Source organism: Bombus terrestris, chromosome 6 (genome assembly GCF_910591885.1).
Source record: "Bombus terrestris chromosome 6, iyBomTerr1.2, whole genome shotgun sequence".
Classification (NCBI taxonomy): Eukaryota; Metazoa; Arthropoda; class Insecta; order Hymenoptera; family Apidae; genus Bombus; species Bombus terrestris.
Window position 1 is genome coordinate 17,012,661 of NC_063274.1, and position 12,432 is coordinate 17,025,092.

Sequence of the window (12,432 nt, forward strand, 5' to 3'; positions counted from 1 at the left end):
AGTATTTTACTAGTATATTCTGCATTTAAATTATCTTCTTTCCCTATTACATTATATTAACTTTTAAATTTTCACACAGATGTTCTTTCTGTTTCCAAAATTAACAACTCGTAATTTAATTTACGCGATATCTATCCAAATATTACAGATAAATGGTAGATGTCAATCATAATTCATCATAATTCTTAGATCTATATTTAAGGAAAAGAAGTTTAAGAAAATTACTTTTGGATGAAAAGTGGATGATTTAATAACCAGTCTAAGTGGTAGATTAATATTCTTTCGCTATTCTATATTTTTCCGTAATTCATAACAGAGATAAAAATGTTAGAAGTTACAAAAATGAAATTTGTACAGAATCTATCGAATTGTATTGTAATATCGATTATATCATAAATTTTTTATTTTTCTAAACAACAAAGCTTTTGCATCGAATTAGTTCTGCTAGTACCAGGAAAAACAGAAAATTTATATAGTAAGAGAGAAACAATATTTAATAAAATAATTAAATTATATTTTTATATTTTAATCAGGTAAACTTATTATATTTGTTCTACGTTTGCGAAGAAATATTTTTATTTAATAAAGATTATCCGCGTTATTGCTTAACGGTTCTCAATGTAAAGACGTCATATTAAATAATGGAAGACTACAATTACTTACACATACATATGTTAGTACATTCATCAGTAATTTGCTTTACAGCCCGCATTCTAAATAATACGCAACGTGGTACAATCATAGTTCAATCAATAAATTACGTTTACCTGATTTAAATTTCATTAGGTCGTGTCTCTACATACAAAGTAATTTATATTATATTTCAAGTTTATATATGTATATATATAATTAATAAGTATATTTGTAATTTTTGTTAATAAACGTTTCTTTCGCATCATAGTACGATATAAAAACAAAGCAACTTCTGATATTCTTATATCTCTATATTTATTTGTCACGCATGTTTCAAAACGCAATTTTCAATCATTTTTTAGGATTTATAAGTCAATTGGTTAAACAGTTTGATACAGTTCAGAAGATGAAAAAAATAATTCTTAGTTGCTAAGACTGACACGTTGATTTTCATTTAATATTGATATTTGATACGATTTCTTTCCATCTTAGAAGAAACTTTCCACGATAAAGATTCTAATTTACTTTATTCATTATTTACACGAATGTTGTCTTCTTTCTTGTTTTTCATACGTCGTCCCTTCAATTGTAAAGCTGGAAGAAAATCTCAGAGTAGTTATCTAGGGTATGTTATAGATGTTCATACATGCTTATTATAGAGGTACTTTAAACAGCCTTGACACTATTTACGTCAAGTGATCACAGAAAGCTCGTGATACCAAAGCTATGATTAATTAAAATACCTTCAGACGAAGTAGCCTTCAAGAAGCACACAGAAAAATAAAAACTTTTATTTGTCGCATCTCTTTCACATAAGTAGAACGACTTTAACTGAGTTTCTGCAAGATTATAATCTACATATCGTAATTTACAACACCTTACAATATTTTATTTAAAATATTGTGACTTGATCAAAGGGTAAGATTTTTATAATACCATGTTGTATTTTATATTATGGTAAAATATATATGCTATGATAGAGAAATTATTTTAAAAGACTATGAATAATAATATGAATTGTTTCAAACAATTTGAAATATGTATATCTTTCCTGTGAATTATGTTCCACCGTTTAAAGAAGAAATTTCAGAGACATCAATGCCGGAAGCGGAGCGAAGATTAATTCTAAGTAAATTACATACATGCGCATGTACTTGGAAATATATCAAAAAGCTGCAAAGATGGTGTAATGTATTACGTTTTGATCACATTATTAAGTCTGAATTATTTAGATATCAGTTTATTCAAATCTATGAATGTTCATCAAAACAATGTTTATTTTATATACATTTGTAGGTACATGTTATTTAACATATTTTCAATACGATATGTCTAAACATTTTAAATTTATTTATGAGAATTTTCTTCTTAAACAGAAGTATCAGTGGAGAAGAAGAGTGTTATAAGTAAATAATATGACAATAAATATGTATCCGTAACAATATCATTATAATAACAATTATAATAAAAACAGCGTAAGAAAAACTATTAATCGTAGAGGAGCTGTTTCCAGCGCCTTGAAAAACAAACGTCTGGCCGAAAGTCAGTACTCTTTTATTTACTCGAGCACCGTATTTTGTTCATTCTACAACCGTCGATCATAGACGTTTTCTTTTGTTAGAAGCGAACGGACATATCCATCGTTTGTGGATTTTTCAACTGAAAATACGGTTTATATTATATTTTGAAAGTCTGAAATACATCGAATTGAACATCATCTTACATTTTCTTATTCAAGTTGGAGGTATTTTCTGCTGAAATTTTGCGAGGTATGACAAACTTTGTAGTTTCAACGTCTGGTATTACGAATCAGTTTTATTGCTGGATATAATATGTACAACTTACTGCTTTTATCAAATATAAATCTCTCGTTTTAAGAAGCAAAATGTTACAAGAACATTTCTTAACGGTTTTATTGGGCGCAGCGATGTCGATGACGCTGTCTTGTTCTGGATTTAATCCGGAACGCTCAGGTAACGTACAAAATATTTATCTTTTGTAAAATAATCATTGTCGATAGTAAACATCCGACAAACATGAATTTCTTTCTCCAATTTTAAATAGTGAAATTATATTTCCAAATTACTTCATACAGCTACTTTGTACTGAAATCGTGTCTTTTTTAGTAAATATTCCAACTACCTGGAACGTGGTATCATCACCGGAAACCGAGCAGAAGGTTACGGTGGATCACGTCTCTAGTACGAAAACGGAAGTGACTGGTACCGACAAAGGCTTGCAAATTTCGGACACAAAGTTGTCAACGAGGACCATCGACCAAACGAGTCCTGCGGATACGACGCGCGAGAAAGGATTCGGTTTTGCCATGGAGAATATTGAAAGAGACACGCGTTTCCCGAAAACCAAGGACGCTAATTTTGTAAAAGAAGCAATGGCTATCGAAACGATTTCAAGTTCTCCTCCACGGAACGTCGTCGTGATTATCGCTGATCCGGGCCAAAATCAGGAAGATTTCTGGAAGAGTTTCAAGGCTTCGCGTCTCTTCTCCGTTGAAGGGATGCTTCAGGTATGATTTCCTGTCCGGTAATTGGATCGGTAAATAATTAAATAAATAAGCAAGGACACATCACGTGCTTAAATTTCGAGTATGTGTGAGATGAGAGGAATTCTATAGGATAAAATCAAGTATAGCAAAATTGTGTGAACGAGTTTACAAACTTGTCAATTTATTTTGTCTTTTATACGGGAATTTTACTAATTAGCAATTACGAACATCGTTTGATTCAGGAATCAAATAGTTCAATTTAACGTCAATGAAATAGAAAAACCAAAGACAACAATTGGCGAGCAAAAGCGTGTTGTTCAAATCAATGAGTTGATTGAAAAATTGAAATTTATTTTAGAGTTGTAACAATATCCAAGCAGACAAGGCAAGATTCTCTTTGGACGATGCACTAATTCCTGGCAATAGGGACAAGAAACGCGATTGCGAACACTTCCTACGTTCAAACATTGTAACATTGTTGCTTTGGACTCGAGATGTTAAGGGAATGACTACAGGTTTAGAGCTTCAAAATTTATATAACGCCGTACTTTGTAAATTTATATTGTGTTACATTATACACGTAAATTAATAATTGTATATAGATATAACGAGGAAAAGCCAATGATTATCCGCAACGCGCTTATAAGCTTTATTTCAACAAAAATAATCAGTTTGCAGCAACATCACCCTTTTAATATAGTCTCTTTGCTTCTCAACGTATTTGTTTGAAATTGCACAAGTTCTTTTATGTCTTCAGAAAAAATATTTGGCAAAATGTTTAGCGAAATGTGCAGCATAAATAATAATTCGTTTATATTTTTATATTTTATGTTATTCAACAATTTTCTTTTGCTAGTAACAACATTTTTTTTGTAAACAGGAACGTTATCCAACGCGAACTTCACTATTCCATCGTTGTTCGGATTCGAAGAATCGGTAGGGTTCTCAAGAGACTTCGACGAAATTGATGAGATTAACATGAAACCGGAAATTCATAAAGCGAAGCCGGAAATTCGTGGTGACTGGCACGTTATCGACTTAGGAAAACCGATCGATCGAGTCCCTCCTTTGATGCCTCCACAAAACGCTCGAGAAGACGGTGAGTGTTTTAATTGTATAAATATAAGACAGTATTTAATAAAATATTTAATAACGTGTACCTAATATGTGAATCTTTCAAATTGCTAATATTCCCTATTTTCAGGAAGTCTTTTTTGTTATTAAATATTTTTTATTATCGATGCTACCAATAACGAGGTTTCCATATTTCAATTACAAATTTTTTGATACAAATCTTTTGAATATGTGGGCGCAATTTATAATAAATTTTTTCTTCTTAAATCAGTTGAAAATTTAATTGTCAAATTCAAATTTCAAAAAAATAATTTTTCTCGTATGCACCAATCTGACAGTATGAAAAAAATGTTGTGACTGAGCATCAATTTTGCAACATATATATTTTCCTATCGCTATATACAATATAGATGAAGCTGCGTGGAACGTGTTCGATATGTTCTCCAAAATAAGACTCGTTCTGTTTCGGTCGTTGCTGGAATCTCTCGGTAGAAACGTCGCTGCCTCAGAGGACCCTATTTCCTCTCGCAAATCGCATCTTCTTCGATCCAATTTCGTGGACATGGTCGAGGAGCTAAAGTCGGTTGAAAACGAGAAAGGTTTCATATTGGTTGCTTCGGTGTCTGCCAGCGAGCTCGATTCAGCATTGGAGTTTCTACAGCGCGAAGTAAATAATTTTGCAGGAATCTGTAATGCTTTTGATTCATGCAATTTAATTTCCCAGTACATAGTATGTCTTATCTGTTGCTATTATCAAATACAGATGATCTAGGATAGATCAGAAAAGTAATTGTACGCTTAGTTTTCTCGAGACAACATATGTACGAAAAAATAGCAGAAATAATACTCATATTTTGTGTAATAATTTCGTTTAAAAATGTTTACCGCGGTTAAAAATTTATGCTTGATAAAAGATATGAAAGGGAAAACGAACTCTTTTTTTCTTTTCTATAGTAATTTTTGTTTTCGCGATAAGCGGATGGTATCGAGTTGAGAAAGTCATTTGGTATTTCCTTAACAAGGATAACTCGTTAACGCTTTCGCTGCTGCCAGGATTAATTACGATATACGAGGATTTCCTGTCTTGTACTGGAATATCGTTAGTGTACTATTAAACGAAGAGTACTTTTTCAAAGTACTTACATTCACAACAATCTCAACTTTTTCACTTGTTCTTATATTTTTTATTTTAAAATCATTCTGCTTTGTTTTACTTCTCTATATCGTTTTAAAAATTCGTTCTCATCGATTAATGTTAATAAAATGATGATAAAAGGCATCGCAGGATACGCTGCTCGTGGTAATAGGAGCCTGCCCGCACGACGGCAAACCTGTACCATTCTTTGCACAAGGACCATCTGCCAAAATGATTCGCGAGGCCATGACAATTTGGGACGTTCCAACTGCCGTTAAACATATCATTGCCAATGGCTGTCAGGACTCCGGCTGCAGAAATCGTCGACATGATGCTAACTCGCCTCCTGTTGCTCAGTTGAAGATCATACCACATAACGTGGCCGTGCTGAGAAGAACGTCTCGAGATACTGCTAAAAAATCGGTGAGACAATGTTGATCTTTTCTGGCACAAAAATAATTTATTGCAAAATTATGCAAGAAATATTAGCATATTACAAATTCTAGTTGTTAGTTTGTTGATACGTTAGAGATCGAGAGATTGATACGTTACATTAGAATCAGCGTCGGAATAATAATCAAAGGATCAAATATTTAAGAAAATGAAACAGATGACACTGTAATATGATAACGAGTAACGAGTAGTATGATTAGTAGCATTGACTATTACCTCGTTTATCATAAATGAACGATAAGGATAGTACATAATAATAAATGAAGGATAGAGACAGAGGTGAACTGTTCGTTGAAAGTTAGAATCGAATTCACCGGTATGACGACAGTTTCAAACTGTCCAAGAATACTTGATACAAACCACTTCCGAGTATAAATAGCGTTCTTCGATAGTAACCTAGACATTGAACCTGAGAAAACAGTGTAGTAAGAGGAATATCATGATAGTCGTAGTAATAACGTTCGCTTTTGTCGATTAACAATTCCCGTGATAGTGAATGAATTTCAGAAAATAGGAATTCGTTCGATATTCGGAAACAATGCTTTTTCGATGAAATAAAACGAAACCTAACAAATTAATTAGCGTGTAAACGATTAATTAAAGTTTATTTAACCAATGACAAATTAGATGTCTGTATACGTACTTAGTAATATGATTAATAAATTAGAATACCTTATTCACGGAAAATAGAAAATCTTTTTGTGCTTCTGTCAAATACCTATAGTTTCGCTCATCATATTATTTTATTTGAAATATGATCCTCGAAGTATCTTGTAAAACTATTGCGTGTAATACAGAGATCATTTTAAGCGTATAATATCCTTTTATGCGTTTCTACATACATCTAACTTCGTTAAATTGTTAGGACGAAATAAAACGATTGCATATTTACGTCAAAAAATTCTTAATTGAGGACAAAAATTGTCAAATGATGTTTTAAAAATAGAATACATAGGATAATATATATACATAATAATAGAATATAAATACAAATGTTGAATTCCACGAAAGGATCGATTTCGTATGGACATTTTGTTACATGTAATTCAAATTCATGATTCTGACACAGGCTGAAATTAATCATGACCTTTCCGGGTATAAGATATATCAGAAAAATGTTTCTAACATACATTCTGCAGGTATGCAATCGATATGTGACAGTATGTAAAGATACGTTCGAATCGGTGAATGGCGCTCAATTTTTTGATCTTCGATCATATAATAATAATCTAATTTATAATAATCGTATAAATTGCTATGTTAAACTGTTAATCATAAAAAAATTCGTAGGTGTAGATGTATAGTATTAAACTAGGAAGATAGATGTATCAAGTGCTATAATACTAAAACAATAATTTAACAATATTTAGATTCGAAAACAATCGAAATAATATAGACACATGGATATAAAACTTTTAAGTGGCATGACGTTATGGAGAAATAAATAACATGGAAATTCATTTACTCATCAAATTTTTATTCAACATACGAAATATAACCTGTTACTTTATTAACTTGACATTTCTGTCAAGGTAATTTTAACCGTAACACCCACGTTTCAAATTACCAGCTTTTTTAAATATTATTCCCGGCTGAATATCAAATATGATTCGTATCGAAAAAATATACGAATGGGAAAAGTAATATGACGGAGGGACTGATACTTGAAACTATATCTCGTATATATCTCTGTATATGCCTCGAGGACGAGGTTGACGTCGATGGAATACAATCGTTAACAATAAAAGAATACAGTTAAAGTTGAGCCACGTAGTTGTAGGCTACGATAATTAATATAATCATAATTGTAAATAAGCGTGATTTATGTAAATATTGAGTTAATTTGTAGTTGCGAAAAACTTTCTCGTTTACTTGGAAATCGAACGAATTATTAATTACTACGGTGGAGTTTAATTAGTTCGTAGTCATAAATTAATTATCATAATATAAGTAATTTTCATGGTGTAGACGTAATTAATATATAACAAAATAGAGTTAAAAAAATCCTTAAATGGTGAAGAATTATTTCTCTAAAGAAAACTAGGATTCTTTTTTTGAAATTCGCCTTGTCATTTTTTGTATACTTTTTTTTATAACAAACTCTGATTTGCAATATAAATTTGCATGATAGGTACATGTTATATCGTGTAATAGGATACGTTCTTGAACTGCTATTCCGTAGTAAATGTTCCACTTATCATAAACTGATAAATGGGAATTTAGTATAGAACATGAAACAGGAATTTTTCCATCTATTAAGGTTATTTTTATGACAACACAGATATATTCCTTTTTTATTTTTACAAAATTATTTGCTATGTATTAATTATAATTAAGTATTACATAACACCTCAACACCTGGCATCGTTGGGTCATAGATGATGAAGACAGTCTGAGTTAGATTATTTAATGTTAATGATTATTTCATTTTATTTTGCATTTAAGACATTCTATATAATTTTAATTATATATTTATATTACGTAAAACATAAAATATAAATTAAAATTAACTAAGTCAAAGTACTGTAATGTAACTATAACTCAACAATATCAGGTAGGAGTTGACAAAGATTTCTTTTTAATTACATTTATCATTACAAGCTCCTTTTATTCAGAACAAAGTTACAAATTAATGAAGATTAGCCAGTATTAGTTAGATTGGTCTTTGTCTTTGTAAATATAAATCAAACACAAGCTGTAATGCAAATCAGTTACATTGCTGTATTAATAATACAGATAGCAAATTATTTCTACTTTTCCAGTCGCTGGATTAAATAAATTACGATAAATGCTAATTCATTATACGTTATAATTGTATAATTATAATAATTATGCATTCGTAAGAGTATTTGTTGGTAATCAAATGTTGCAATTCACTGTACAATAAAATAAACATTTTGTTGCAGGATAACGGTAACAAAGCTGAAGTTCCAAGTGTTAAGGTAAAACGATACTTCGTCTTCTAAACAGTACTTTAACCAGTATGTTACGCTGTAAATTAAATAAGTTTGCGAAAGGAAAATACGCACTTTCACTGCTAGATCTGAGTCATGCGTGCACAATGTTATATTAATTTTCTTTTATTATCGTTCACGATATACGATAATAAATTCTAATATCATTGCTATCGGCCATTACATAATTTTTTTAAGTAGGAAACTACATCATTCGCCTAATTCGAATCCGATTTTGAAACGAAAATCCGACATAAAGTTAGAATCGTCATTTTCATTAATCAGGACAATTGGAAACATCGCGTGAGCATTACATAAACGTCACTTTTGCAATCGTATTATTATGGAACGTAATCTCAATATTATATAAAATAATTCAAATTATAACCAACCCTTAATATTGAATCAACACTGTTTTCTTCCTTTCAGCAGAACGAGGTTGTTAAAAATGTTGCCGACTTAAATACCAAGGTAAAGTATTCACAATTCGATGTTCGTTGGAAGTCGAAGTCGTTTAATTCGTTGGAAATCTGATATTCGTCTTATATAAATTTTAATCCATTTCAAATTTAATATTTATTTCACATAAATCGCATATTGTGAATATATCAATTTATCTTCATTCGGATGATTTGAATAACACTGCAAACTAATAGTCGCTTCTTTTGGAGATACGTATTAGCTTTAAAGTAACGAAAAGTATACTTCTCCCGACATAGAATTGAAATTGCCGTGTTCATTAATCAGAGTAATTAAAAGCGTCGCGTGGACATTATATAAACGACATTTCTGTAATCCTATCAATGAATAACGTAATCGTTATGTAGTTAGTTATTTCACCCAGCCTTATTATCAGATTAATATTATCTTCTTTTTTTCAGCAGAACGAAGTAGTTAAAAATGTGGCCGATTTAAATGTCAAGGTAAAGTATTTAAATTCGTTGTAAGTCTATATTTATTTCATATAAATTTTAATTCATTTCAAATTTAATACTTTACATGAATTGTATATTACGAATAAACCAATTAATTTTCAATTTAATGATTTATATAGCATTTCAAACTTAGTATTCGCTTCTTTTATTTTTTTTTAAATCTCACTGCCAGCTCTAAAGTAAAAAAAAGAAACGATTTACTTACAATTACGATACATTCATTTTGTTAATCGAAACTGAAATATATATATATGTATATACTGAAACATTCATAAATACTTGCTTGCAGGAGGAAACAGTAAAGACCGAGGAAAGGGATGCATCACCAGAATCAGATATGAATTCAGCAAACTTTAAAATTGCGGAGAAGATCACCACGATCTTTGGCATAATTGTCTCCTTGGTTGGCGCATTTGTCCTTACCTCCTAAAAAAAAAAGATCTTTTACATTGATCTCATAATCGATGATAATTTTTAATTTTCTTTTATGGAAACTGCGTCAAAAATTTCCGGGTAAAACAAACAATATTAAAATCTTCCTCATTTCTGAGTTTGTTTCCTCCTTATGAAGCTGTAAATTTTTAATTCTGAATATGAAATAGTGTCTTGAATGGTGAAAAATTTTATTAAGTTGTCATACCAGAGAAACTCCTTTTATTCTCTAATATTTTTGCTAGATATTTTTCGTTAGTAATCAATTCCCGGATAAGAATGTCTTTTACATAAGCATGAAGAATAACGAGAAACAAAGTCCATGGATTAAATAATCGCCTTATTACATTTAAACATTTAAACTGAATTTTGAGATATTCTCGTATTCTATTTGTGTATTTTTTTCCTGCATTTTATTTTTTTCCAAATTTCAAGATATACAAAGCATGGACCATTTCAAAACATAAAATAAAGATATATAAGTAGCAATTGATTGATTTAAAAGTATTGTATTTTTATTATTTATGCCACGATCAAAATTGTGAATTCTTTTATAAATAAAAAAAGTGCTTTAAAACACGTTCTTTCATTTCACGTATTGTTCGTAATAGACGGGTTTAAAATATAGTTTGAGAAAGTTTAATATAATTTTTAAATTCTGGATCAAATCAATTAAAACAGAAAGAAAAATCTTAATATTACGATTGCAATTAAAAATATAATATACGTAATTCTGTTTTCTAAAGCAAATGTTTTTTTAGTTTTATTACCAACCAATAATTTGTACTTAGTTGGGGATTTCAAAATACAATATAAAAATAGAGGAAGAAAAAGTGAATTGGAATAAACTGAAAAAATATCGTTATTTTCCAAGCAAACGTAATAATTAAATAAATTGAATATAATTAACGCAATAACCCAATTACATGAAATTAAAATGTATACCGAGACTATTTTCGTTTACAATTCGTGTATTGCAGCAATAATTTCTAATTGATCTAATAACGCATACTGGTAGTAGTAGTGACATTTATTGCACCATCCGTACATTTCAATGTTTCCGGATACAATACATGGTATAAGCCTAATAATACTAAAAGAGTATGTAAAATATGTAAAAAAAACCATAACACTATTCGGATAACGGACATATATATATAACGTAACATAACAGCGCTGTTGAATTTCGAAAGCATTCCATTTTGATGACTATCAGGGTAAAAAACGATGCACCACACGCAGGTACGTTACTTCCTGGTCTTAAATTACGTAATTATTCGATTTCAAGTTTCTAAAATTCGTACGTTGCTTTCCTTATCCATTACTTTCCTTTCCTTTTTCTTTTCAACTATTGAATCATTTCGTTGGGTTCCATATCTTTTTCCGACGTATTAGCCATTTTTTAATTTGCAGGAAACCACAAATTTCTAGGATATTCTAATTACTATATTTGTTTTATTAAATCATAAAAAGAATATTACTAATTCCAAATATATTAAAAATATTTTATGAAAATGAACGTTTGTAAATGAAATTTAAAGTAGTTTACATCAGTATTAAAAATGTTAAAGAATTTCTTTAGCATGCGTTCGTATGTTTTTTGCTTTACTGACCTTACGTTGATGTTACTACTTGGATGTATAAGAAAAATGATCATCTTTGGTTTTTGTCCGATTTGCCACTATTTTCCTAGCTGTACACTGTATCTTCTTCAATAAAGAATCTTTTCAATATCGTAGAACGTTACTATTATTATAATGATTCTAAGAAAAAAGAATAATACTTCAGTAACTACAACTTAAGTAATATTCATATATGTTTTATAAATAATGCAATTATACGTTATTAATCGCCTATAAATGTAACTTCCGGCATTTACAACAAGATAAGCTTACAGCTAATTAATCATTTCTAATTTTTACTTGAAAACCAATAATTAGCATATGTAAATTACGTGGTACTAATACTATGACGATAAAATAATGGATATGAATAGAATACTAAACAAAATACTGCGCTAAAATATAATATGACATACAATAAGGAAATAAAATTTAAAGAACACAGATAGTATATGTATTTTTATATAGTATTATTTAAAAATATTTTAAAAAAGATAGTGAGATATATTATCGATTATTATAATCATTCGGAGGAAATACATGTTTATTGGAATTCTGAAAATTCGTCTGAAACGTGTACAAAGTGCAACGTCGAGAATAATGTCAAGAAAAGGAAGAATAATAATATTTTGTACTTATGTTTATGTATATGAGGGTGAAATACAAGGATAGTATAGATTTAACATTT

The 12,432-nt window shown here is 29.8% G+C and overlaps 1 protein-coding gene and 1 long non-coding RNA gene across 2 annotated transcripts; one reads left to right on the forward strand and one right to left on the reverse strand.

Moving 5' to 3' along the window:
- The first annotated feature begins 2,055 nt into the window (after window positions 1-2,055).
- On the forward strand, window positions 2,056-10,603 carry LOC110120144. The gene is made up of 10 exons (XM_048406311.1): window positions 2,056-2,606; window positions 2,760-3,160; window positions 3,498-3,654; window positions 4,020-4,238; window positions 4,624-4,880; window positions 5,490-5,771; window positions 8,708-8,743; window positions 9,185-9,226; window positions 9,637-9,678; window positions 9,980-10,603. The coding sequence occupies exons 1-10, from the start codon at window positions 2,519-2,521 to the stop codon at window positions 10,118-10,120; spliced, it is 1,665 nt and encodes a 554-aa protein (XP_048262268.1). The 5' UTR covers window positions 2,056-2,518; the 3' UTR covers window positions 10,121-10,603.
- Window positions 10,086-11,879, reverse strand: LOC125385205. Its single transcript, XR_007224233.1, has 2 exons — window positions 11,736-11,879; window positions 10,086-10,116 (listed from the first exon to the last, which is right to left on the reverse strand). It is a non-coding gene; the product is annotated as an uncharacterized LOC125385205 (long non-coding RNA).
- Between the last annotated feature and the right edge of the window lie 553 nt (window positions 11,880-12,432).

Coding starts and splice junctions, on each gene's coding strand:
- LOC110120144 (XM_048406311.1), top strand. CDS start 2,519: ATGTTACAAGAACATTTCTTAACGGTTTTATTGGGCGCAGCGATGTCG. Junction 5,772..8,707: donor GAGATACTGCTAAAAAATCG/GTGAGACAATGT, acceptor ATTTTGTTGCAG/GATAACGGTAACAAAGCTGA. Junction 9,227..9,636: donor TTGCCGACTTAAATACCAAG/GTAAAGTATTCA, acceptor TCTTTTTTTCAG/CAGAACGAAGTAGTTAAAAA.